At 63.7% G+C, this 26561-nt stretch overlaps 3 protein-coding genes across 3 annotated transcripts; 1 reads left to right on the top strand and 2 right to left on the bottom strand.

The window, feature by feature from the left end:
- Window positions 1–393: 393 nt before the first annotated feature.
- Window positions 394–15835, bottom strand: LOC122188932 (junction plakoglobin). The gene is made up of 15 exons (XM_042887616.1): window positions 15778–15835; window positions 7279–7511; window positions 6182–6435; window positions 5696–5934; window positions 5045–5246; window positions 4597–4741; window positions 4010–4113; window positions 2895–3233; window positions 2479–2634; window positions 2243–2362; window positions 1982–2132; window positions 1769–1890; window positions 1559–1598; window positions 1287–1450; window positions 394–1213 (listed from the first exon to the last, which is right to left on the bottom strand). The coding sequence occupies exons 2-14, from the start codon at window positions 7502–7504 to the stop codon at window positions 1305–1307; spliced, it is 2244 nt and encodes a 747-aa protein (XP_042743550.1). The 5' UTR covers window positions 7505–7511; window positions 15778–15835; the 3' UTR covers window positions 394–1213; window positions 1287–1304.
- A 756-nt stretch (window positions 15836–16591) lies between these two features.
- On the bottom strand, window positions 16592–20603 carry P3H4 (prolyl 3-hydroxylase family member 4 (inactive)). Its single transcript, XM_042887590.1, has 8 exons — window positions 20133–20603; window positions 18764–18913; window positions 18319–18490; window positions 18112–18240; window positions 17879–18024; window positions 17719–17802; window positions 17399–17540; window positions 16592–17312 (listed from the first exon to the last, which is right to left on the bottom strand). The coding sequence occupies exons 1-8, from the start codon at window positions 20601–20603 to the stop codon at window positions 17302–17304; spliced, it is 1305 nt and encodes a 434-aa protein (XP_042743524.1). The 3' UTR covers window positions 16592–17301.
- A 938-nt stretch (window positions 20604–21541) lies between these two features.
- FKBP10 (FKBP prolyl isomerase 10) lies at window positions 21542–26436 on the top strand. Its single transcript, XM_042887586.1, has 10 exons — window positions 21542–21749; window positions 23006–23151; window positions 23624–23813; window positions 23942–24087; window positions 24162–24351; window positions 24576–24721; window positions 24947–25136; window positions 25275–25417; window positions 25558–25721; window positions 25984–26436. Exons 1-10 carry the CDS (start codon window positions 21556–21558, stop codon window positions 26167–26169), a joined length of 1695 nt encoding a protein of 564 aa, XP_042743520.1. The 5' UTR covers window positions 21542–21555; the 3' UTR covers window positions 26170–26436.
- The last annotated feature ends 125 nt before the right edge of the window (window positions 26437–26561 follow it).

Genomic DNA, 26561 nt, shown 5'->3' with positions numbered 1-26561 from the left:
GCACGCTGCCAGCCTGGCGCCCGGAGCCGCTTCCACACCGCTCGCAGGGAGCGGCTGTCGGTGAGGCCTCCTGCCTCCGTCTGCGCCGCCCGGCTGCGGGAGGTTGGGTGGGAATCGATCACCGCACGCAGCTCCGTCGCGGCTCCGCTCGGCCGCGGTGCGCCTTCATCCCCCGGAGCTCATTAAAATGAGCTTCGCACCACAGCAGAGCTGAGATGCCGGTGATGCTGCTTAATGAACAAACATCTTAATTACCAGGAGCTGCTGCTTCCTGGCAGAGCAGACACGGTGGGCATGCAAACGACCCAGCGCCGTACCTGATGATGCCCATCCCACCTCAATGGGACCCAAAATCCCCCCGGGCCGACAAAGAAGAGGCTCACGACAACCCGGGGCTGGGGGGGTTATTTTATTCTTTACTTTGGTCTATACAAAAACAACTTATAGAAATAATAAAATCTCCCCTTCCGGACCCACACTGCAGTAACAGTCCGTCCACTGCCAGGCGGAGTGTTAGACCATCAGATCCAGAGCCTCTTCAGAAAAGTCATCAGATAAGGAAAGGGGACGGAAACACACCACTCACCAAAAGAAGGGGAAAGGGTTAAAATGTGCAACAGGGGTCGGTACAAGGACACGGTTCGTAATGCTGGAGTCACTCCTCCATGGGCGCTGCGGGGACAAGTCAGCTCCCAGCAGCAGATCAGAGACCCACGGCAGCCCCAGGGCTCCGGGTGCAGCTCCGTTTGTTCTCAGCAAACCCCGGGCTGCCCTTCTGACAGCAGAGTTTGCAGAAAACAAAGGGTTTCTCCCATCAGATCCCTTCCCTAGAACGTTAACGCGCAGAACAAATCGTGGGGACGTTAGAAAGCACAAACTTAAAGACGGCAAAAGCCGTTGGCACCATATTAAAAATAAAAAGGAAATATATATATTCATAGAAAAGACTATTCTGCCAATGAAAGGTTGGTAAAGATGCGGAATTTGTGTGTTTTAAAGCTTCAGAAACAGTATTTGGATGCTGGATGCGGCAGTAGGCGCTCGAAGCAGTCCCAGGAGGAAGGACCTGCACAGACCCACAGCGAAGAGAAAATAAAACGGAAAGATGAAACCTCTCGTGGGAATGGGGACGTTTGTCTTCAGGCACTTCTGTCTCCCGAGTCCTTTTCACGATCGCTCAGCTCTGAGGCCGCCCTCGGCACGGAGGAAACGCCTGCATGGAGGAGTGGGTGTCACTGTGGGCTTCGGGAGTGGGACGCAGCCCCCCAACCCCCGGCCCCCCCCACCTGTTGTTGTGCGGGCGGTCAGGCGAGCATGTGGTCGGCGAAGGGCGCGCGGACACCGTCACTGTAGGCGTCCATGGGGTAATCTCCATCCATGTCCATGTGCATGTCGATGGGGTCCAGGGGGATGTCACCCGAGTACATGGGGCGGTAGCCGGGGTCCAGCTCTGCTGGGGGACAGGGGACACTCAGCGCCCGTGGGTGACAGCCGCCCTCCTGGCTGCCATGGTGCTGAGAGGGACCGAGGGCCACATGGCCTGCAGGGCTGCACTCACCGTCCGAGTAGGGCTCATTGATGGGGATCATGCTCTGAGCCTGGGGAAGAAGGTGGCACGCTTTGAGATGTGGGGAACGAGTACGTGGCACCCAGCATCCCCATCCCATGAGCCGGAGCCACCACCTCTCCTCCGCCCACCCATCGCTGCCATGCAGGCACAGCTGTGGGGGCACAGTGTGGCTGCCCCCCCCCATCCCCACATGCTCACCGCCTCCCAGGCCGCGGGGTCGTGCTTGAAGAGCGAGTTGGTGAGCTCCACAGACACACGCTTCCTGTAGTCGGGGTTCTTGTCCTCAGAGATGCGGAAGAGCACAGCGGCTGCATAGGTGGCTGTGGGGGGACAGGAGCTGAGCTGCTGTGGCAGGGCTCAGGGATCCACCTCGGCCAGCAGAGCCCAGCACGGGGCCGGGGCTGCGCTCACCTGTTCCCTCATTCCTGGAATGCAGCAGCTCCATGAGCGGAGCTGAAGCCCCTTCGGCATCAATGGCATCGGCAGCCTCCTTGTCCTGGGCCAGCTCACACAGCACGCCAGCTGCCACGCGCTGGATGTTCTCCACCGGTGAGTAGAGCAGCTGCCAGGAGAGAGAGGGCGGCGTGGGGCTGTGAACCCAGTGCTACATGGACACGTGTGCTCCCAGTAGCTGGGAGGCAGCACGGCACAGCCCCGTGTCCCAGCCCCTACCTGCACGAAGAGGGGAATGGTGTTGAGCCGGAAGATCTCCATGCGGTTCATGAGGTCCCGGGCCAGGATGTGCAGCGCTCCCGTGCAGCCCTCCACAATCTCCTCCATCTTGACGCCATCCTGCAAGGGGATGGCACTCAGATGGGTCCCCATGCCGTGGTCAGATGGGTCACCGTGCACTGAGCATGGGGACAGACCCCGCCAGCTCGGGGACACCTGGCTGTGCCGGCACTCACCGTGTAGGGCTGCTGTGTGCCGGCTGCCACGTGACGCTGCGCATCCTGGTGAGCCTTCACCAGCAGCTGCACCAGGCGTGGGATGACGGCCGCCTCCTGCAGCGGCCCATGGTTGGCCGGGCACAGGGCCAGGTTGCGGATCAGCCCGATGGTGGCCTGCAGCGAGGGCACGGAGATTCATCAGACAGGGACCAGAGGCACAGGGCACCCCGCAGCCCCCCCGCAGCACAGGCTGCCTGTGGCTTCCTGCATCCTCCCACACCGGATCCTACACCCCCACGGCGGGGGGCGAGGATGGGTTTCGCCGCAGCAGCACGAGCAATTTCCTCCCATTAGCAGCCATTAACTCGACGGAAACGCAGCAGCGGACGCATGCAGCTCCAGCTGCGGCCCCCCCGCGGTCCCCCCCCCCTTACCTTGACCAGCGGCCACTGGTTGGGCTGGTTGAGCAGCTTGACGATGGCGGGGATGCCGTAGTTGAGCCGCACGGAGTTCTGCGCCATCTCTGCCTCGGGGTGCCGGCTGGTGAGGTGCCGCAGCGCGCACACGGCCGGCTCGGTGATGTCCTCCTTGTCGCCCGCCCGCAGGATGGTGTGGATCAGCGCCTCCACTCCGTTGGACTGTGTCACCAGGGTCTTGTTCTTGCTGTTGTTGCAGGTCAGGTTGGAGAGTGTGCCGGTGGCGCAGGTCAGCACATTGACATCATCAGAGCTCAACTGGTTCACCAGGATCTTGAGGACTCCATCCAGGCCCTCCTGCAGTAGCACAGACAGGGGTCAGAGCAGCTCCTCCCCCCAGCCTGACCCTGCATGGCTCCCGGCTGGGCTCCACCCAAACCCTTCCTGGGGGCTGCAGCTCTCAATGTGTGCAGAGGGGCTCTTCCCCCAGACCTCCCCCCGTCTCCCCCTTTGAGCTCCAGGCTCTCATCTCCATAGCCACCAAGGCTCGTGCACCCCTGGCTGCACCCCAGTACTCCTCAGCACTTTGGCAGCACAAGTGGCAGTGCTCAGTGTGCACAGCTTTGCTCAGCTTAACATCCCCACCAGGCTTTTCCTGCTGGAAACACAGGAACAATACAACCCCGGCTGCTGGGACTGATGCAATGAGCGAGATTTACCAGAAGAACCCCACAGTGACTACAGTTCTGGCCCCAGCTGTGCAGGCAGCACCAGGAAGGGGTTAAAGTGCTGCAGCCAGAGCCAGGGGACCCGGCTGCACGCTTCCACCGCCAGCACAAATAGTTTCCACACTGCATCAGGCGCTAATCTGCAACCCGAGCACATGGGGAACACATCAGGAGGTGATGAAGGGCTGGAAGAGCTCAGAGCTGAGCCCTGGGCACCCCTCGGGCTTTGCATCCTCATGGGGCTGGGAGCTGGCGGGCAGCTGCACGATCAGGGTGTCTGGGGATGCTGCCACAGCAGGTCAGATGCAGAGCAACTTAAAGGCAGCACTTCGGGATCAGCCTGGCACGGGCATGGAGCTCCCCAAAAAGCTGAGCTGAACACAACACGGCAGCCCCCAGACCCACCTGTTTGGTGGCCACGTCAGAGAGGTTCCGCAGGGTCCAGAGACAGTTCTGCACCAGCCGGGGGCTGGAGCTGGTCAGGTGCTTGCCCAGAGCCTGCATGCCACCTGCCAGGGACACGAGACACTGTGCTATAAATACTGACACACAGCTCCCAGCAGAGAGGAAACGGAGCTGCAGCACCGCGCACAGTGAGCACAGGCTGGGTGCCACCCGGCTGCCGCCTCCAACGCACCACGTCGCCGCGGCTCAGCAGAGGCTGACTGCTAAATGTGGAGCAGAGCAGCTCCTGCCCGCCAGCCAGGCTGGCTCCTGCCCACACACAGCCCCAGAAAGTGCCTCAGCAGCCGCAGACCCGGACACGGGTGGTGGGACCCGGCGGCTCAAGGACTGGCGTGCCCCACAGGGCAGCTGTCCATGGGAGGGCTGCAGCAGCACTGGCCTTTTCTTAGGGCCCCGGGGGCCACACTCAGCACCCGGCGCATAGAGGGGTGTGGAGCAAGCAGCCAGGAGCAGTCGGTGCTGCGGGAGGGCGAGCGGCATCACCCCAAAAGCCCACCGACCTCAGGAGGCGGCCCCAGAGCCCTTACCGGCCTCGACGATGGCGGGTTTGTTGCTGGGGCACACTGACAGCACCTTGAGCACCCGGCTGGTGGTCCACAGCAGCTTCTCGTAGTTGTAGCTGCGCATGATCTGCACCAGGGCTTGGGGGCCTCCATTGGCCAAAATGATCAGCTGCAAGGCAGGCAGGCAGGGTCAGGGCCACGTACTGCAGACCCTCGGGATGTGCAGCATCACCCACCCAGGGAGCAGACCTTGCGGCCCCACAGGGCTGCAGGGGCTCATGCATGGGAGGACAGCAGCAGCCCAAGCACAAAGACAGAACCATGGCTCTGAGCAGGAGAGGCAGAACCAGCCATGCCGAACTGGGCCAAACTGGGACTGTTTGTGCAGGTACTCAGCACTGCGAGGGGTCAGGCGCGATGCTGAGGTGGTGGCAGCTGTCCCCTCCCCAGGCTCCCCAAGCCACGGGCTCACCTTGCTCTCCTGGTTCCCGTAGGCGAGCAGCTGCAGGCAGTCGGTGGTGATGGCCAGAAACTTGGGGTTGTTCTTGTTCAGCAGAGGCACCATCTTCTGCAGCCCGTCAGCCAGGCGCACCGCCATCTTGGCACCCTCCTGGTAGAGCAGCAGGTTGTGCAGCGTGGTGATGGCGTAGAAGAGGACTGACTCGACCGGCGAGCTGCGGGCGGCAGAGCCACGTCAGCACAGTGTGGGCACCCCCGGCTCTGCCCCCCAGCATGGCCCCAAGCTCCTGGGGGTGCTCATCGCTGCTCCTCCCCATGGGCACCGGAGGGGAGGAGCATCTCCCTGGGGTCCATTGGGACACACTGCCGGCTCACAGTCACCCTGCTGGCCACCAGGACCCCCAGGTCCTTTCTGCAGAGCTCCTCTCCAGCAGCTCAGCCCCCAGCCTGCATTGATACTTGTGGTTATTCCTCCCCAAGTATAGGACTCTACATTTGCCCAAAGCCCCACCCTGCCTGGCCTCGGGCACCCCAAGGGGTAGAGCACCCACAGCTGCTCCGGGAAGCATCCCAGGACCTAACTGCTCTCACGGTAAGGGATTTCTTCCTTTTACCTAATCTCAACTCAGTTTAAGCCCATCCCCTCCTGTCCAGCCCCCTGTACCTGAGCATCCTGACAAGGGCCGGGATGCCGCCAGACTTGAAGATGGAGAGCAGTCCCTCGCGGTGGTGGGAGAGGTTGTGCAGGATGCTGGTGGTGCAGCGCGCCGTGTCCAGGTCGCTAGTGCTCTGCATGGTGCGCACCACAGCCGCCACGATCTGAGATGATTGCATCAGGGCACGGCGGGATGCTTCCTTCTTGGAGAGCTGGTTCACAATCATGGCTGCTTTGCTGACAACCACCTGCAGTGGGGAAGGGAGTCAGGGGTGGTTGGGGGTCCTGGGGCACAGCAGGATTCCTCTCCAATGTGTTGCCCTGCGCCAAGGCTGCTGGTTTTAACAACTCGTTCACCCTGCTCCAGGAGCTGCACTGCAGCATGAGGACAGACCCACAGCACAGAGGTGGGAAGGAGGTGGTGGGAAGGAGGTGGTGGGAAGGATGCCCCAGGAGCCCTGAAACTCAAAGCCCAAGCAAAGCATGCCTGCTTACCGGGTCCTCGTCGTTGAGCAGCTTGGTGAGCTCCGGGATGGCGCGGGTGGCCAGCTCAGCATCATCCTGGTAGTTGATCAGGTGCACGATGGCTGACTTCAGCATCTGCGAGGGCTCTGCCAGGCGCTGCACGTTGGTCTGCTGCCCTTCCACCTGCGTGGTGATGAGCAGTGAGCGGTCCTCCACCGTCTCGGGGTACATGGCAGCACGGACACGCTGAGCCCGGGTCATGGCCAGCTGAGCCTCCATGTCGGCTGTGGGGAGTTGGAGAGACAGTGTGAGGCCAGGCTCTCCTGCAGGAGTGCTCCCAGCGCTGCTTCCTGATTGCAGTGAGCCCAGCATGATGCCACCCGCCCCGTCAGCAGTCCTGGCACGTCCTGCGAGGAGCCATCGCTTCCAGTGTAAACAGATACGGCAGTACAGAGATAAGGCAACACTTAATTAGGCAGTATGATTAAGCAATTGTCACACAAGGCCTGTTAATTAAAAAATTAAGGGTATTTTCAACTTGAGACCAGCTGGCACTGGGGATTAGGAAAAGGACACAGAGCCCTCCAAGGCCGAGGCTGCAGGAATGGGCACAGCAAGAGCAAACCCATCACAGACCCACATTCCCCCCAGCGCAGGACAGGAACCGAGCAGAGCTCTGCTCCCAGAGAACTGCAGCTCTGTCCTCGAGGACCCACCTCCGGGGGGGAACCAGCACAGCTCTGCCCTCTTTTTGGGGACAGGGTGAGGGGAAGCGTCTCCTCCGGCACCGCAGGCTGTGCCCACGTGGCTGCACCCCGGCTGTCAGGTTTGTGGCACACACCGGCAGCTCACAGCCGCGCCAAGGCAGCTTCCCAAGCAGGAACACCGGAGCAGACGCCGACCCGTGGGCTGGGACCTGCTGCTCTCCCCAGAGCCAGCCAAGTGGCTGCAACATGTGCTCAGCTCAGCACGGCGCGGGGCTGGCTGCGTGCCCTCGGTACAGGGAAGGAGGGCAGCAGGAGGGGATTTCAGGCAGCAGCAGCTCACAGGAAGGCTGTGTGGAGCAGCACCCAGCAGGAACACAGCAACAGCCCCGGGAAGGCAGCAGCAGAGCCCCTCGCCCCTACCTTGCGCTTGGCCCTGGCCCTGGCCCCCGCCCTGGCAGTAGCTGGTGGTGGTGGTCTTCTTGATGGTGTACTGCTTCCCGTACACCTCGTCGTCGTCCCCCATGCACTTGCTGCTGACGGAGGGCACCTGGGTGTTGACACCTGAGTGGATGCCCGAGTCGTAGGTGTAGGTCTGCTGCCACTCCGTCACCTTGATGGGCTGCTCCATCATGTTCATCACCTCCATGGCTGCACTGCGGGGCAGAGGGGAGCGTCAGAGCCCGGCCCCGCAGATCGCTATCTGCTCTCCTCCCCCAAGCGAGATGAAAGGCAGCCCCGCCATGACGAACCCACAGCCATGACGAACCCACAGCTCAGCACTTTGCTGCTCCTGTTCAGACACGAACCGCGGCTGCAGCAGAGCTCAGCCAGCGCCTGCCACGCAAAACCGCATCCCAGCAGCAAATGGGCCGCAGTGCTTACAGGCTGCTTCCTGCGACGGGAGCTGAGCTCAAGGCTGAGCCCTCGAGAATAAAGTAAACCTTCTGAGCGGATGCTCCTAAAGCCCCTAAAAATGATCAGGCAGACCCGGCACAACACAAGGGTGCCCACAGCATACTCAAGGCTGGCTCCTGGCAGCACGGGGCTGAGGGACACCAGCGCGACCCCCACCGATCCCCCCTCCCATAAGCAGCTCAGGGAGCAGCAGAAAACCCGGCACGGAGTTCTGAGGGGGGAGGGCAGCCCGAGCAGCACCGGGTGCAGTTATCGCAGCGTGGCGTGGTGCTGGCACAGCCCCAGCACGGAGGCTTGCAGCGCCGGGGGGCAGCGCTGGGAACTATCCGGGCACGGGAACCCCGCACCCAACCCCGACACGGGAGGCTCCGGGGGCAGAGGGCGAGCCGGGCCCCACGGGAGATCCCACGTAGACAGGAGCAGCGCCCGCCCGCAGCCGCCCGCATGGCGATGCTGTGAGTCACCGCGGGGCTGGCGCTGCTCCTCGGCAGCCTGCAGCAGCTGTCGGCCGGCAGGGAGTTGCCGAGGGAGGTGCCGAGAGACGAGCCCTGGGACGAGCCCTGCTCCCAGTCCTGCTGCCCGCACTGGGGGTCGAGGTATTTCGACTTCCCCAAACGCACTGCGGGGACAGAGTAGCCCCAAACCCCCACCAATGCAGCCTGGGCTTACTTTAGAGCAGGATTTGGTAGAGCGAAGGGTGTCAGAGCTCCACAAGCACAGGGGGCGGGAGGCTGAGTCACCGACCCCATGCAGCCCCCGGCCCGTCGCCACGCACGAGGCCGCACGGAGGAGATGAGTCAGAGTTTCAGACTCGAGGAGCAGCGCTGCCCAGCAGAGGCGTAACAACCACCTGAGCACGCAGCACCCGGACGGCCACGGGCCCCCGCTGCAGCCCAGAGCTCGGGGGTCCCGCAGGTCGGCTCTGCCCGGAGCGAGGGACGGCAGGAGGAGCCCCCGGCCCCGCACCGCCCGGCTGAGTCAGGGCGTCGGGTGGTGCCGGGACGCGAATTGCGCACGGGGGGGTTGGGGATGCCGGGCGGCGCGCACGGGCTTGGCGCGGCTCGCCCCAGCGCTGCGGGCTGTTCCCAGCAGAACGAGCGGCACAGCCCCACACTCACGGGGAAAACATCCCGGCCAGGTACGGAAAACTCCTTCCTGCTGAGCGGCTGTGGGGCGCAGAGCCGAAGCGCTCCGCATGCCGCCACCCCCCCAGCAGCCTTCCTGGAAGCAGGGCAGAGTGCTGCTCGTCAATTCGATGTTTTCCGAGCTGCAAAGGAGCACTCCGCGCACTCAGAGCCGCCCGACTTTAATGGGTTGTGCATAATGCATGTTTTTAAAGCAGTGAGAGACAGCCCCGCTAATGGAGGCTGCTGGGGGGGGTTATTCGTGCTCTGATCAGTGCAGCAGAGATGTGGGGGTGATGCTGCACTGTGGGGCCCAGCACCCAGCCAGGACCCTGCAGCCAAGCCCCCAGTGCACACAGGAGCTGTCCCCATGTGGTCACTGTGGCCATGAACTTGGAGCCCCCAGACGCTGCTGGGAGCCTGATAAAGGCAACACCAACACAGCCACTCACCAACGGGTCCTGGGGGGCTCATCCCTCTCCCCCTGCAGCAGAGATAAGTGCAGGGCCTGGTGCCATTCGGAGCAGCTGGCACTGGAGGGCTGCACGGTGCCCACACAGCCCCATAGCAGCACACAGAGCCTGGGCAGCAGCCACAGGAGCCCACCAGGTCCCCACAGCCCCACTCGGAAAGCTGCCCTGGATGGACAAAGCCAAAAGTGTTAACGCTTCAGAACCCAGGTCCCACACATGGCACAGAGCTGCTAAGAGGGACCAGTTCTCATCTGCACACAGCCAGTCAACCTGCAACGCTGCTCTGCAATTACTGGCATATGATAGACACTTCATTTCCCAAGCATTCCTGAGTCTGGCTCAGACACCGACTTCTTACACAGCAGTTCATCAGACACACGATGCAGTCCCCCCCTTCCCTGCACTCCTCCCTGTCTACACCGTGACACCCAAGGTGAGCTGAGCTGCTGAGATGCAGGATGAGCTCAGGAGATCTGATAGGGACAGCTGCAATCAGGAGAATGGACCCTCGCCAATGAGCACAGGCTGAACTGACAGCCCCACTGAGCGCAGGGAGGCACAGCTGGCCCAGCACCACCCCAGCGATGGACACTGCAGGTTTGCTCAAAGCCAAATGGGTGAAGCCGATGGCACACAAAGCGACGTTCTCCTGAGCCCTGCAACACACATCCCACTCCTCTCTCAGAGGGGCAGGCACCAGACAAGTTTTTCCTGTCCCTATTCCTCAGCAGGGACCAGAGGCACCTGCTGACACTACAGGCAGGGAATGGCAGCTTGGCCCTCCTCGACCTTCATTGTTATCTGATCACTGCAGCCAGTGTTGGTGCCTCTGGTGCTGAATAGCTTGCAGTGGAGCACAAGCAGGACCCTCTGCCCCTCCTCCCCCCCCCAGCTCAAGAGTCAGGAATAGGGCACAGAAGGACTCAGCAGCTCACACAAGGAGAGGAACACCTGGGGCATACAGTAGCTCTGGAAGAGCACAGCACACAGAGGCAGGCGAGGACTGGGGCTGGGAAAAGGTTAAACCCTCTCCTCCTGCTTCCTGGAGCCAGGCATCCTGGTGAAGAAACAGGGGAAGCTGCTGCACAGCCCGGCCAGAAGGCTCCTCCAGGGCTGTTTGATCAGCAGCCAGACAGCATCGTCCCCTCCCAGCAACCCCCCCAGACCGTCTGCAGGGGAAGTCTCCAGTAAACACCTCCCCCCCACCCCCCCACAGCCCCTTCCTGCGGCTCCCGTGACAGCAGGCAGGACAGACACAGCAGCACCCACAGCCGGTGCTGATCTACAGCCGAGCTGCCCAGCACAGCAGCAGGGATGCAATAAGCAGAGCCTCAAACAGAGGTAAGGGCCGCCTGGGCTCCCCTCGCCCTGCAGGGCTGCATTGCTCAGCGGCCCCTGCAGCACCGCCTCCCATGGCAGATGGCTCCCGCACCCCGAGGTGTTGGTGGTGCGAGGCCCCGACCAGGGACAGCAGCACTGGGGCTGCCCCAGCCCCACCAGGACGCAGAGCAAAACACAGCACCGGAGCTGCACCGTGCACCAGCAGTGAGCTGGGCTGCAGGAAGCACGTGAGCAATGGCAGCAACAGCCACTGAGGCTTTTAAAGACAGGAAAGAGGCGTGTAATGCAATTCAACGACTACAGTGTAAGAAAGGGCAATTTCAGAAGCACTCCTGCTGCACATCAGTGACCTCTGTCCTTCCCAGCTGCCCAGACAGCACAGCAGTGCCAGAGCAGCCACATCCCACGGCTGGCACCACTGCTAACAACCGGGCCAGAGCTTCAATGGGCTTTAACAGGATCCATCGGAAGAACAAATGGCAAACGAGGGAGAGAAAGGCACTTCTCAGACGTCCCCGGCATCAAGGGGCTGCGTCACAGTCAGCTCTGTGCTGGCACCGGCTGCTTCCATGAGGGCTTTGCAGCACAGATAACTCGAAGGGTTCAAAGGGAATGAGAGTGAAGTTTAATGAGGAGCGGCCATCCCGGAGCCGGGCACCGCAGCCCTGCCCTTGGCTGCCCACAGAGGAGCTGAGCACGGCCGCTTTTGTTTGGTGCTCAGCCTCCCCGGCCCCACTGCCCACCGGAGCCCCACATCTCCGCCCCACAGAGCGGCTGCTGACAGCTCCAGCGCAGACAGGAGCGGGCTGTCACGTTCCGGCACTGCGGGCACACAGGGACAAGGTGCTCTGCCGCACATTCCTGTCATGACAGCACGCACAGCACCGCCACGCATCAGCTCTCGGCACAGGTCTGTCTCTATTTGTCTCTCTATTCACCACGAGGCTGAGCCGGTGGCGCGGCACCACGCAGCCCCCCTGCGTGCACCGCGGGCAGAGCCCAGCTCCCACCCAGCAGCACCCAGAGCAGCGCTGCCACCAAGGCACGCAGCCACCGTACAGAAGCGCGGCTCCCAGCGCAAAGCCGGGCACCCCCTGCCAGCTCCATCAGCACCCACGCGTCGTCGACCCCCCGCGGTTCTGCCCACACCGGGGACCCTCACACCCCACGCAGGACCGCAGCCGCTCTCCTGGCTCCTTCCCAGCGCAGAACAGCCCTGAGCCTCCTCCGCCCTCGGAGCCAACTCCCGTCCCCTGCCATGAGCAGGAGCCGCTCCCGCACGTGGAAGCCGCCTCCCACCGCACCCTGCCCCACCTGGGAACCGCGCAGCGATCCCACACTGCAGCCTCGCCCCTCCGCCCCCCCAACAACGTGGCCGACGGGGGAGGCGCCCCCACCGCCCACAGCCCCGTGGAGCCCTCGGCCCGGCAGGGCGCATCCCCTCAGCAAGAAGAATTCACACATCTCGTTAGGAACACGGGAGGGGAGGATGGGAGCTCGCTATTTGCCTGTGAAAAGGAGAGCTGGCACAGTGCAATTAATCACAATAACTCCATCTGGATAAGAAAAAAAAAAAATTTTGTTTTAAAGAGCACCAAGAACAAATTGTCCTTTACGAACACGATAATTGCAGGCTTTTAGGATTTCAGCTTGGAGGCTCACATGTGTTTCCAGCAAGAATAATGGTGTCTGTCGGCACAGGTCTCTGTCACCCGGCCCCAGGTCTGCCAGGAGAGCAGGGCGAGAGGGAGGGAAGCAGGGCTGAAGGCTGCTGCGCCCCAGCTTAATTTCCCCATCCAATTGCATTACATCTGCAAAGTTCAAATGTTTCACAGGGAATTATCGCCAACACCCGTCAGCACACAGCCTGTCGGAGCAGGTTAATGATTTGTCACCAGGGCTCGGCCGGGTGTCACTGTGATTACAGCAGCACTCTTACAGCAGCCAAAGGTCTCTGCCACCAGCAAAGTGAATGCGCCTGGCCTGTGATCCCGGCCCCGTGTCTGCACAGAGCAGCACAGCAGCACATCCCCGAGATTGTGGGGATGTGGATAAAGGAGCAGGATTGCTGCTGGCACCGAGGTGGGGATTGGCACAGCCCTGCGAGCAGGGAACAGCTGTGCCATCACCCAGCAGCACAGGCTGCCTCACGGTGCCAGGGATTCATGCTGCTGCTGGAGGAGCTCAGCTCTACACCTGCCCTCCCCCCAGCAGACCCCTGCCCAAGGCACAGAACGATGCCACAAGGCTGATTCCAGTCCCAGCTGCAGTGCTGCATGACCCCTCTTGTACGTCTCCGCAGCACTGGGGGAATGGGTCAGGTCAGCAGCTATGGGATATTCAGAGAGCACTGAGCATCCCACAGCAGCCCCCAGCACAGCTCAGCACCCCGAGCCAACAGGAGCTCTGCTCCAGCACAAGGCGCCTGCCCTTTGCGTAAAGGGATTTTAGATCCCAGCAACTCAAGCATTATGAAATGCCTCCAGGCCTGTCAGCAGCTGCAGAGAAACCAACCAGGGATGGCAGATTCAGAGAGAGATCTCAAACCTATCTAATTAGAAACATCTTGCCCCTCACTCCTCCTTCACTCCCCTCACCACCCTTACAAAGCACAGCACATTGCACACAAGGGGGAAGCACAGCATCTCCAGCACAGCCAGCTCTCACCCCACCGATGCAGGAGGATGCAGTGACCCAGCAGCCTCCTGAGCCCAAAGCCAGCAAACACTAAGGACAATCCATAGGAAGCACAGCAAGGACTGATGCAGCACAAAGGGGGAGTGGAGGGGGGGGGGGGGATGAAGCACGCACAGACCCAGACCCCAAAGCTTTGGGTGCACCACACCACCCTTGCAGCATGTGGGACTTGGGAGCACCCAGCAGAGCAGGCAGCAACACGCCAAGCATGGCATTCAGCGCTGTGCTGGGCCGTCCTTCAGCTGGCAGCACAGGATGCAGCTTTGGAGCATTCTGCAGCTCAGTGCTGGCCAGCAGCACTGTAAGCACAGATGTGTTTTTTAAGCTGCTTAGGTCAAGTTTTAAGACTTTTTGGCAGCCTCTCCCACACACAGACAGCATGCCTGCTCCATCCCCAAACACCCAACCCCATCCCTGGGAAACGGGGTAAACCCAACCCTGGTGGAGCTGGAAATGCTGCATCAGCTCAAGCACTGCATCCTCCAGGGCTGACTGCAAGCCAGGCGCTGCCAGCAGGGCACAGCCCCATTGGGGACACCCCGGGTCCCAGGGGACCAACTGGGACCCACAGCTGCCACCCAGACCCCATTGGCTGCTGATTCTGGGCACAGTCTTAAAGCACCGAGGTGGGAAAGCACCACCTGAAACAAAGGTCAGAGCTGGCAACTGTGCCACAAGAGTCTGCCAAGGCAGACTTGCACTGCTTCAATAGAAACGAAACTTCTTTTTAACTTTTGCTAATTAGAAGCCAGCCTAATTTAAAATTTCAAGACCAGCGTTGAGCTGTGGTACAGACACTTAAATTAGAGCCCTGCGAGCTCCCAATGCAGCCCCCGTGCTGCAGCTGCACAGAGCAGCTCCTTCCTGCAGGCTGCCACCGGCACCCCATCCGGCTGGGGGTATGATGGGGGAACAAGGAGGAATTCACAGGAGGAGAGCAGCACTCAACCTTAATGCTAAAGCACAGCACTGGGACCAGAGACAAAACTCTCCGCGGTCCCCAGCTGCAAACAGACCGCAAGCAGCAGCACCGCCAACGCTGCCCACCGGGACCCGCACGGGGACGGGGCGCGGGCCGCTCGCACGCCTGCATCCCCGCCGTCCCCAGGGAGCGGCCGCAGCACCAGACAATGGAGTGGGAGCCATTGTTTGTGGCGGCGGGGGGAGAGCGGCCTGCAGCCCCCCCACGCTTCCGCCAGCGCTTCCCCACCGCCGGATTTGGGCAGCTGCAGTGCAGCTCCCCCCCCCCGCAGCAGCTCCTCACTGCCCGGTGAATGGCACCAGGGCCGGGGATAACTCGACCCCCGGCCGTCGCCACCCGCGTTTCGCGCAGGCGCGTCCCGCGCCCACCTGTTTAAGCCGAGTTCGCTGCCAAATGGGTTTTTCGTACCACTTTGTGGAAATCCTCCAAAGCGGTGAACAACTACAGCCTTCAGAGGTGGAAGGACACTTAATGGCTGCTCCCCTCCGCAGACTGCCCCGGTGCACGCCCACAAGGACACAGGAGTGGATCCGCGCCTCCTCCAGGCCCGCAACGCACCAGACCGCAGGCGGGCAGGGGACAGCGCGGGGCACAGCGCGGGGCCGCAGCCCCGGTACGGGGGCAGAGGGGTCCCGGGGAAACCGCCGCGCAGCACCAATGGGGCAGCGGCCGCCCGCACCGCCCAAAGCCGGCAGGACACGGGGACAGCGCTGAGGTCAACGCCGCTCCTCCCGCCCCGGGCTGCGCCCCTGGAGGCGCCCACGCTCCCACGCGTCCCCCCGCGCGCAGCCCACGCCTTCCTCCGCAGGCAACTCCCAGCACCAGCTCCGCGTTATCCTTTCATCTGCCTGATTAATTAAGCTAATCAGCCGGCGAACGCAACGAGAGCGCTCCCCGCGCTCAGCGAGTTCCGCTCCCCCCGACGTTCGCTGTCAGCACCCCGCGGGGCGCCCAGTGGGAGGAAGGGCTTCTGCTTCTTCTTCTTCCTCCTCCTCCTCCTCTTCCTCCCCCCCTCCCGCAGCACGGACCGCTCCCCGCAGGCTGCACGGGGCAGGTGCGCGGCTCTCTCGGGCGGGGCGCGGTGGAACGGCCGCCCCGGGAGCGGCGCCCACTGCCGGCCCCGGCAGCACCGGAACCGCACGGATCGGCCGGGCCAAGCCGAGCCCTGCTGGGAGCGGAGCCCCGGGGCCGCTCGGGACCGGTCGGACGGGATGCGCGCAACCGGGCGCGGCGGCTGCTCCGGAGGGGAGCGGCACAGCCCGCCCCGAAACAACGCGCGGCGCCGGGAGCCCCTCAAACTGGCTCAGCCCCGCGACGCAACGCCCCGCACCGCTCCCGGCCCCGCACGACCGGAATCCGCCGCCCCGACCCCGCCCGCCCCGCTCACCTCGCACCGCTCCCCGCGCGGGCACTGCCGCCCGCCCCGCTCCTGCCCGAACAAAAGGCGAGCGGCGCCCCGCCCCTCCCCGCCCCGCCCCGCCCAGCGCTGCCCGCCTCCCATTGGTTCTGCTGGCCGTCCGTCCTCACCGCTGCGGGACGGGCCCCGCCCTCTCCCTGTGTTTATCCGTTCGCCATTGGTGGAGACGCGGCCGCCCCCCGCGCGCCGGGAGATGATTGGGCGGCGGGGCGGGGCGGAGGCGGGGCGAGGGAGGGTGGGGAAGGGCGTGCTCGCACCAAGGGCCACCTGGGTGACGTCAGGGGGCGGTGCGGCTCCACCGCGGTGTTTCGCCCGGAACGGAGCCGGGCGGGTTGGGCGCAGGGCGGATCGGAAGCGGCTCGAGGCACCCGGGGGTCGTTTCGGCCGGAGCGATCGCGGCGAGCGGAGCGCAGCCCGGGGGACTCGGCCCCAGGGGGCGGCGCTGCGGACCGGAGCGGGGGAGCCCTGCAAGGCGGCGCGGGGCGGGGAGCCGCCAGCAGCGCCCGTCCCTTCCCTGCCCCGGGGCCGACGCCGTGATTCAGCCTCTCGGTTTCAGTCTTCGCAGCCAAGTCCCGGTGCGGAGCGGAGCCGCGTACTGCCGGCCCCTCGACGTCCGCAAGGCGGAAAGGAATGGGGGGTCTGCAGCCCAGTCGTCCACCGCTCGGCCTGGGGTCCCCGCCCCGACCGCCACCCCCTTCTCCAGTCTTTCAAGGTCTCCCCGGCTTTGCAGGGACACGCAGCACTTCTACGTGCCCTCCCGAGGAGCCATGGGCAGAGGCAGCCGTCAAAAGACCGGTCCGAATTTTATTAAAAGTTCAGCACCAGTACATTTAAAATACAAAACGAACAAACAAAAAAAGCGAGAAGACGGGAAGTATTAAATTAACGGAGCTTAAAGCTATGGAGGGCTGGTGTGGAGAGAGTTGAAGGCACGTGTGGGGCAGAGGCGGTGACGGATGCTCCGGCAGAGGGATGCCGTGCCTGGGAGCACCGCTCAGCACCGAGCCGTGGGCTCCGGGGGGGAGAGGGGTCTCTGGACCTGCCGGTGGGGGTGGGCTGCTGCCAGCACAAGAGCAGGAGCCCCGACTGAGCTCTGAGGATGTGCAGAACCACCACCGTGCCCAGAACCCACAAGGCAACACAGCAGTTTGGTGCCGGCCCCCCTGGTCTGTGGCGCCTGGGGAGGAGTTAAGGGGTGCAGCAAATCCCGGTGCTGCTACCGGGCACCGCTGCCAGGGCTCCAGGGGCATCGGGGCCGGGGGGCTCAGGGGGCACCAGACAGGTGGTGTCACTGTGTTGTGGCTGCTCCTCTGATAGGAATTAGGGCAGCGACGTCCCAGTGGAAGGGGCAGTCCTGCTGGGAGAACTGGGCAGGATCGACCCTTCTCGGTGAACCTGTGTTCCCGTGCAGCATGGAGCAAGAGCCTGGAGTCCCCAGGATGGCATCACAGCCATTCTGCTCTGTCAGGGCCAGGATCCCCCTCTCCTGGCGCATCAGAGGTTCTCTGCAAACACAGGGGATGGTGGCACCACGAGGCAGCAGCCCCCCCCCCAACTTCACATCACAGCACCCAGCCCCAGCGTCAGGAACCTTCATCGGCTTTGTCCCCCTTGGTGTTGGGCTCCTGCCACCACTCTGCAAAGAAGCCCTCCTCGTAGTCCCCTTCGCCCTCAAACTCGCCGTCTGAGGGCAGATCCTGCAGGTCCGGCTCCTCACCATCATCCACCTCCATCTGCAGCACAGGGTGGGAGGAGGAAGCAGTGCAGTGACCACAGTGGTTCTTCCTGCGGGGCTGCTCAGGGATGGACCCCCACACCACACCCACGAGGAGGGGTCCTGCTTTGGGGTACCCACAGCCCCCAACCGCAAGGAACCCCGAAAAGCAGCCGCCGAAAGCGGTCATCACCCACCTCATCGTCAGCCTGCAGGAACTGCCTGGCAAACTCCAGCATCTTCTTCTGTGCAGCCGTCCTGTTGTAGTAGTGCACGGCTTCCTGGGAACGGGGGGGTGGGGAGCACATCAGCCCCACATCAACTGAGCCCCAGGGCAGGGGCTGGGGGGGCTCTCACCGGCCGGGGCTCAAAGTCCTCCTCCTGCAGGTGCCAGCGCTCGCGGTGGAAGCGATAATAAACCAAGTTCTGCTGCATCACCGCATCATCCGGGTCGAAGAGCATGTAGCTGGAGACGCTGCGCACCGCGTCCCTCACATCATTCACTGCAGGGAGCAGAGTGTGACACGGAGGTGACACCCTGCCCTGGGACACCCCAGGGGCTCAGCCCCCAACTCCCAGCCCACACTCACACTTGTAGTAGGCGAACTGCAGGTAGTGGTACATGGTGGCCACAAACTTCTCCACAAAGTAGCCGCCTACGTTGGGGGTCAGCTCGCTCTCGCAGCCCACCTTGCAGCGCAGAACGCTCACAAAGTGGTCTGGGGACAAGATAATGTCAGGCATTGCCCCACATTGCCACCTCGCCCCCCCCCCCCCCCCGCCCTCTGCCCACCCACCTGCGATGGCCGGGTAGAAGTCCTTGAACTCCTGCAGCTCATAGGCGCCCTCACAGCCAGCCAGGCAGTCCTCGTACGCCTTGTAGTACTCAGCCAGCGCCTGCTCCATGTCAGCCGCGCTGCTCCGGAAATCCCCGTTGTTGTAGAGCTTCACCGAGCGCACAAAGATCGGCTGTGGAGGCCAAGAGGGCTCTGCTCACCTCCCGCCTGGGTTCCAGGCCCCGTGCCCAGCCCCACAGCAGATGGCTCAGCTCTCAGAGCTGCCCTGTGCTCGCCGAACACAGCTCCATCCCTGGCACTGGCCCCAGAGATGCTTTTTGGGGCAGGAAGGGGCTCTGCTGGAAGGGCTTTTGGGATTTGGGATGGGCTCTGCTGGGCACGCACTGGCCCTTGTGGGATGCTCCTCTTCCTTCTCTTCTCCCGCCCAAGCCCATCCCCTCCTTACCTCATAGGGCTGAGCCTCCAGGTCCACGAGGTATTCGTCCACGTCCACCATCGTCCTGTAGTAGTTCAGGTACTTCAGGGTCATCTCGTGCTTGGGGTTCTTCTGCAGGAAGGTGTGAGCAGCCGACACCGCCTTCTCGATCTTATTGGACTGCGGAGAGAGGGGGGCGGTGCGTGGGGCCGCAGGGGCGACGCTGGGATGCGTCCCAGGGCAGCAGGCGATCCTCGGGACAGGCAGCCCCAACGCCCATCACTCATTGGCAGCGAAGGATGGGCAGCGTGCGGGCAGGGGGGGACGTCCTGCTGATGGAGCGGTGTGCGCTGAGGCACACAAAGCTCTCCCCGAGCCCACGGTGGCAGCACGGACAGCGCAGCCCCTCTGGCAGTGACCCACGTGGCATGGGTTTGTCAGACTCTCCTCCAGCCCCACTGCCAGCTCGGCAGTTGCCCCCACTCTGCTGCTGCTTCTATGAGCTCTCAGGTTGCAACTTCCGAGAAGCAAAGCTGGAGGGGCTGGATGAACCATCCCTTACATGGATTTTAGCCAGAGCAACCGAGAGGAAAATGCATTAAGTATCCAGGTCAGGCCATTCCTCGTTGCCGCAGGGTGAATGGGGCCACAGCACCAAGGAGCAAAGCAGCAGTGGTGCTGCACCCACCCACCCATGCCACGCTCCACCGGCTGGGACAGCCCTGTGTCCCCCTCCTCGGGCAACGTTGCACACACCCAGGGGGCCTTGGGGACAGCAGTATTGAAGCAGAGGCAGAATGTAGGCACAGAAAGCTGGAGAAATTCCATCTGTCCCTGGAAAACTTCTCCATGTGGACCAGGGGCACCCACAGAGCTGTGCTGGGGGATGTCTGTGACCACAGAGGGTCAGGGGACACGGGGAGACTCAGGGAACCCCCAGCAGGGGTTGTGGGAGGGGGGAGACCAGGGCACATGGGGCTGGAGAGGGCAGCCACTGGGGCCCCATCCCGGGCACGCTCCTCACATCCTGCTGCTGCTGACGTGCAGCGGTGCCGGGGCAGGATGGAGGAGATGGGGGGGAAGGGGGTGCAAGATGGGGGGAGCAGGAGGGGAGAACACATGGCAGAGAGATGTGGGAGGGATGGGAGAAGGATCTGGGGATGCAGAATGGAGGTGAGGAATGGAGATGTGGGATGGGGGGACACGGTATGGGGGTGGCAATGGGGAGATACAGGGTGGGGGGCACAGGGTGAGGGGGGCAAATGGAGGAGTGTAGAGCAGAGGAAGTCGGACAGGGGTACAGAAGATGTGGGGTGCACGATGGGGGACTCCCACACCCCCAGGTCATGGCAGCCCCTCACTCCCCATCCCCGTCACTCCCGGCGTTGCGCGGTCTCACCTTGAATAGCGCGTAGTGCAGGTACTGGTAGGGCAGCCGGCGCTGGAAATCGCGCAGCGTCTGCGCGGGCGGGTAGCGCAGCTGGAAGACGGGCAGGCCGCGCTTACAGGCACGCAGGCAGCCCGCGCGGCGCAGCAGCCGCCCGAAGAGCTGCAGCTCCCGCTCCCACTCCCACTCCGCGCGGTCCCCTTCGGCGGGGGGCTCTTCCGCGGATCCCCCCTCGGCGCAGCGGCGGTGGCAGTGCGCCTCGCTGTCTCGCAGCAGGCGGTGCAGCCGCAGACTGGCCTCCAGAGCCCGCGCGCTCTCCGCCCACTGCGCGCTCGCGTACTGCGCCAGCGCTCGTGTGTAGGCGCGCTGCAGCGGCTCCAGAGCGGCCGCGGGGAATCCGCGCACGCTGTATTGCTCGTACTGCGCCGCGCACGGCCCCGCCGCCAACAGCAGAAGCGGCAGCGCCAGCGCCGCGCAGCCCATCCCCGCCGCCGCCGCGCACTGCCCGCGCAGCGCCGCGCAGCGCTCCGCGCAGGAGGCGAGCGGGGGCGGAGGGGGGAGGAAGGGGCGGTGCGCGTCGGGAGCGCAGGGTCTTAGTGCGGCTCTGTGCGTTGCGCGCAGGGCGGAGTTGGCACTGAGTGATGCTGACCGGCCCGGATGCGCTCGGAGTTTCGGTGTCGGAGGATCCCTCGAGTGCGCTGCGCTGCGCGCTCGGCGCTGCGCTGCTTCTTTCCCCCGCCCCCTCCGCCCGGCAGCGTTCAGCGCTGGTTTCGCCGCTGGCCGTGGTCAGCCGGAGGCGGATCCTTGCGCTGTGCCAGAGCCCAGAGCGCAGCGCCCAGAGCGCAGAGCCGAGGGCTGCGGCTGAACTCGCAGAGCCAGGCACGGCCGCGCTGGCCACGGCCCAACCCACGTCCGTGCGGGCGGAACGGGCTGAGGGCTCCCCCCGCGGCCCCGAATGGTGTGAGGGGGTGAGGGGCAACGCGTAGGTGCGCGCTGTGTGCTGCTCCGATCCGTGACGGTCTGTTACAGGGGCGGTTGCAGGGGTTTTGATCACTGCCGTTCAGTAACAGCAGCGGACCGAGGAGCGGCCAGGGTTATCCGTACGGGCGTTAATTACGTTAATTACTCGTATTTACTCTTCCCAAACGCCAGAGCCTGAGCAAACCGGGTCGCAGGCAGCGCTAGGACCCGGCGCTGCACAAAGCCGCTCCCTTCGCACAAAGAACCGCCCGCAAAAAAGAGAACGGTTTTTTTAAAAGTTGCATCGCGGAGTTCCGCTGCGCCGCGGCTCTCCGCCCGGCCCATCGCAGGGAATCACCGCCCCGGGCCTGGGGCGGGGGCTGGGGGGGCCGGGCCCGTTCCACGTGTACAGAAGCGCGGCGGGGCCGGGCCGGGGGGGCTCAGCTCCCGCCTCCCCCCACCGCCGCTCCGAGCCATGGCCGCGGGCAGCGCCGCGCTCCTGCTGAGCCTCCTGGGGGCATTGGGGCTGAGCGACCCCGGCCCGCTGGAGGACGTGGTGATAGAGCGCTACTACATCCCCAAGGTCTGCCTGCGGGAGGCCCAGATGGGGGACTTCATCCGCTACCACTACAATGGGACCTTTAAAGATGGCAAAAAGTTTGACTCCAGGTACAGCCCTCGGCCCGCTCCCGCTTCACGCGGCCCCGCGGGGTTTTCCCCCGCCCCCCCGCCCCCTTGGTCCCCCTCCCCCTCCCCCCCCATGGTCACCCCGCCCGCCCCGCACGGCCCCGACTGACGGCGGTGCCCCCCGTCCCCCCTCCCCGTGCTGAGCTGTGCGCGGCCTCGCAGCGATCCGGGGGGAACCGATCCGGGGGGAGCAGTGGGCGGGGGGGCCGCAGAGCCGCGCTGCGCTCAGGACGTGTCCGTGCGTGCGCTGCGGGAGGAATGCGGGCAGCGGCGCTGAGACGTGGCAGCAGCAGCCGCTCCGAGGCGGTTCTCGGCCGCGCGCTGCGCCCCGGGGGTCTGTGGGGCAGCGCACCATGGGCACAGATGTGAGCGGGATGGGGGCAGCAGTGGGGGCTCGACAAAACACGGGAACAAAAACTTCCAGCCCCTGAAAAGCAATGGGATCCCTATGGCTGTCCAGTGGTACTTTTCTCACAAAAAAACGGATGGGAGAGAAAGTGAAGGGAGCACGCGCTGCCCCTGCTGCTGCTGTGAGCCCCAAAGCGATGGGAGCTGCTAAAATATTGCTGCTGAAATAACTCTTTGTCCCGAGGACGGCAGCACGCTTCCAGGAGAAGCATTCACTGCACATTACAGGGGATGAAGGATTTCCATTTACCCAAAATGGCCCCCAGTTGCTTCTTAGAGCCTGTAGTTTAAAGATTTAAAAATAAAGAGAAATGTGCAGTCCACAAATGAGGCCTGGACTGCCTTCTTTCCTCCTCCCTGCGTTTAGAATTGCCAGGAGGCAGCAGGAAGCCCTGTGTGCTGCACTGCTGTGCCAGGCGTGGGGAGCATCTGCAAGCAGCTCCCGGCCCTCCGCCCCTGGTTGCCCGCACTCAGGGTGTCTCCCCCCAGGCAGTGAAGCTTCAGCCCCGCACTGAGCGCTGCAGGGCTGAGCGGGGGGCTGTGCCTGTGCCAGGAGCCCCAGTCCAGACAAAACCTCAAAGCAGGGCTGGAGGACGCCTCACTGCTTGTGAGCTGCAGCTCTGCAAGAGAGCAGAACAGGGGAGAGGCGGCTGCCCCGTGGCCGTGCAACCCCCAAGCAGCTTTGCTGTGCTTTTCTGTTGAACAAAGCTTACTTGCAAGGCTGGAAACTCCGCATAGAAGCTCAGGGGGAGATGGGTGCTGCTCAGGAACCGGGGGTACCCTGCAGCCCCCCTGTGCTACGCGGTGCTGACGGCTCTGTCCTTTCACAGCTATGATCGAGGGGCCACAGTGGCCGGTGTGGTGGGCGTGGGGCGGCTGATCACCGGCATGGACCGCGGGCTGCAGGGCATGTGCGTCAACGAGCGGCGGCACCTCATTGTGCCACCCCACCTGGGCTATGGCAGCATCGGCGTGGGTAAGGGCTGCGGGGCTGGGGGTCCTCAAAGCACGCGGTGGGGGGGACAGGTGATGGGTGCCCAGACAGGAGAGCTGGGGACGGATGGATCTGTGCTGGGACACTGAACAGCAAACACAGGTGGGGTCTGCACAGGGCTTTGCAGACACACTGCACATACTGTGTCACTTTCCATGGTGGGCACGGAGGGCTCACATCTGATTCCTCTGCAAAGAAAATCTTACGGGGTGTTCGGGGCCCCCCAAATCCCAGCAGTCCCTTCCACAGACACCACAGGCAGGGCTTGGCCTCAGACCTGCACAGATCAGGTCCCCATCCAGCACTCCAGGCAGAAGCTGTGGGATGGGCTGTAGTGAGCAAGGACCCTCCCTGCCCCATCCAGTGGTGCCGCATGCACTGCAGAGCTCTGTGTTCTTAGCACTGGTCGCTCCTCTCCCTGTTCTGCGCTCTGTCCTCATTGCTGCTGCTGTAGCGGGGCTGATCCCCCCTGACGCCACGTTGTACTTCGACGTGGTGATGCTGGACATCTGGAACAAGGATGACAAACTGCAGATCACCACCCTGGCCAAACCTGAGCGCTGCAACCGCACGGTGGAGAACTCAGACTTTGTGCGGTATCACTACAACGGCACTCTGCTGGATGGAACCCCCTTCGACTCCAGGTATGGGGACAGGGCTCACCACAGCGGGTGATGGGCAGGGGGGACCTGGGGGTGGCTTTGGGAGCCCACTGCCGGGCTGGGGGGGCTGGCACAGCCCCAGAGCCATTCTCCTCATTCCTCCACATCAGCTACAGCAAAGACAGCACCTACGATACGTATGTGGGCACTGGCTGGCTGATCAAGGGCATGGACCAGGGCCTGCTGGGCATGTGTGCCGGGGAGAAGAGGAGCATCATCATCCCACCATTCCTGGCCTACGGGGAGAAGGGCTACGGTGAGTCGGGCATCGCCCACTGCCCCTGCCTGGGTAGCGGGACCCCCGTGTGGGCTGACCCATCCCCTCCACAGGGACCGTGATCCCACCACAGGCCTCGCTGGTATTCAGCGTGCTGCTGGTGGACTTCCACAACCCCAAGGACGGCGTGTCCCTGGAGCACCTGGAGGTGCCGGCGTCCTGCAGGCGCAGGGCTGTGACCGGAGACTTCGTGCGCTACCACTACAATGGCACGCTGATGGACGGGACGCTCTTTGACTCCAGGTGTGGGGGGGATGCTCACATTTGCCCCATGGTCAGCAGCGGGCTGCAAGGAGAGGTTGGGGTATCCAGGGGGAACTGGGAGCGGAGGGCAGTGAGAAGTAAGAAATGGGCCAAAAAGGATTTTACCTACCTGCTGCATCCCTGGAGGAGGTTTGGTGCAGTGGGGGATGAGTGCACGGAACAGTTCTGTTACCTGACAGCACCCTGCGCTTCTCTTGCTGCAGCTACTCCCGCAACCAAACCTACAACACCTACATTGGGAAGGGCTACATCATCCCCGGCATGGACCAGGGCCTGCAGGGCGTCTGCATCGGCGAGCGCAGGCGGGTGGTGGTCCCCCCACACCTGGCCTATGGCGAGAACGGAGTGGGTAAGGGGCTGCAGGGGATCTGCGTGGCCAGGGGGAGTGCAGGGTGGGGAGGCGTTGGTTGGGAGCTCTGATGGGGAGCGTTGTGGGCAGGCGGGGGGGAGTTGGGTGGGCTGGGGCAGAAAGGAGCGGAGCTGCAGGGCCTGGTGCTGCGAGCTGTGGCAGCAGCAAGAAGGGCTTTACCGGCTCTGTGTGCTTCCTGCTCAGCTCTTCCTGCTCCTCTTCCAGGGAACAAAATTCCCGGCTCCGCTGTGCTCATCTTTGATGTCCACATCATCGACTTCCACAACCCGGCCGACCCGGTGGAGATTGAGGCCGTGCACCGACCCGAGGGCTGCAACGTCACCGCCCGCAACAGGGACTTCATCCGCTACCACTACAACTGCTCCCTGCTGGACGGCACGCGGCTCTTCTCCTCGTGCGTGGGCTGGCGGCGCTGGGCTGGAGGGCGCGGGGTCTGTGGGCTCTGTGGGCTCTGCAGGGCCGAGGTGTGGGCTGCAGCCTGATGGGACCGTGGAGTTTTCTCAGTCGCGCCGTTCTCTTTGCGCCCCTGCAGCCACGACTACGAGAAGCCCCAGGAGGTGACGCTGGGGGCCAACAAGGTGATTGAGGGTCTCAACAGCGGCCTCCTGGGCATGTGTGTGGGGGAGAGGCGGGTGCTCATCGTCCCCCCACACCTGGGTCATGGCGAGAATGGAGGTAGGGATGGCACAGCGGTGCCTACAGCATGTGCTGAGGGCTTTCTGGAACCCCGTGGGGCTCCCGCACCTTGCTGGAGAAGCTCTCACCTCCGCTCAGAGCCTTTCTGAGCTCCCCAGCAGCCCTCACTTGCTTTTCAGCCCGGGGAGTGCCTGGCAGCGCAGTGCTCCGCTTCGAGGTGGAGCTGATCTCCCTGGAGGAGGGGGTTCCCGAAGGATACCTCTTCATTTGGCACGGGGACCCTCCTGAGAACCTCTTTGAGCAGATGGACCTCAACAAGGATGGGCAGATCCCCGCTGAGGAGGTGCCCGCAGCACGGGTTTATGGGTGGGGGGGGACACGGAGAGCACAGGGACCCACCCAGGGAGCAGCACCCGAAGGACACTGCTGGCCCCGGGCGCTGGGAAAGGGCTGAGGTCGGGCGGGAGGAATGCTCTGACGCAGAAATCACGGCTGGGAACAACGGGGCTGCAATGGGGACATCGTGGATGGCCCCGGGTCTGCCCTCACTGTGCGCGCAGCGCAGCGCTGTGTCCCACCCACCCCATCCTCTGTCCCCGCTGCAGTTCTCCACCTTCATCAAGACCCAGGTGGCGGAGGGGAAGGGACGCCTCATGCCCGGCTCCGACCCCGAGAAAGTCATCGCCGACATGTTTGGGAACCAGGACCGCAACCAGGACGGGCGCATCACGGCCGAGGAGCTGAAGCTGAAGTCGGATGAGGACCGAGAGAAGGTCCACGAGGAGCTGTGAGACGCAGCACCGCCGTGCCCACGCCTGGCGCTGCCCCTCGCCGGCCCGGGAGCCGTTTTCTGATGATTTTTTCCCCCCTTTTATTTAACTGCGGTTTTTTTCTGTCGTTCCTTACGGGCGCAGCTCCGCAGTCCGCAGTCAATGCGCGCAGGCAGGAAGGTGGGAAGCGGCTCCGGGTGCCCGCAGTGGGTCGGGCCGGTGCATTCCCCCCCCCTCCGTACTGCACCCATCGATCCCAGCAAATCCAGCAGGGCCCGCTCCCCTCCCCTCCCCCCCCCTCCCCCCCCCAGGGTCCTCCCTGCCCTCCCACCTCTCCGTGTGCCGAGCTCAGCCCCGAGCCCAACTCCCACATCTCTGCTCCTTCGTCCTCAGCCAACGACTGCACGGCCTGC

Source organism: Lagopus leucura, unplaced genomic scaffold (genome assembly GCF_019238085.1).
Source record: "Lagopus leucura isolate 7727_CA_CO unplaced genomic scaffold, USGS_WTPT01 Super-Scaffold_100094, whole genome shotgun sequence".
NCBI lineage: Eukaryota > Metazoa > Chordata > Aves > Galliformes > Phasianidae > Lagopus > Lagopus leucura.
The sequence above is the reverse complement of the archived record's forward strand: the minus strand, read 5'-3'. Positions and strand labels throughout refer to the sequence as shown.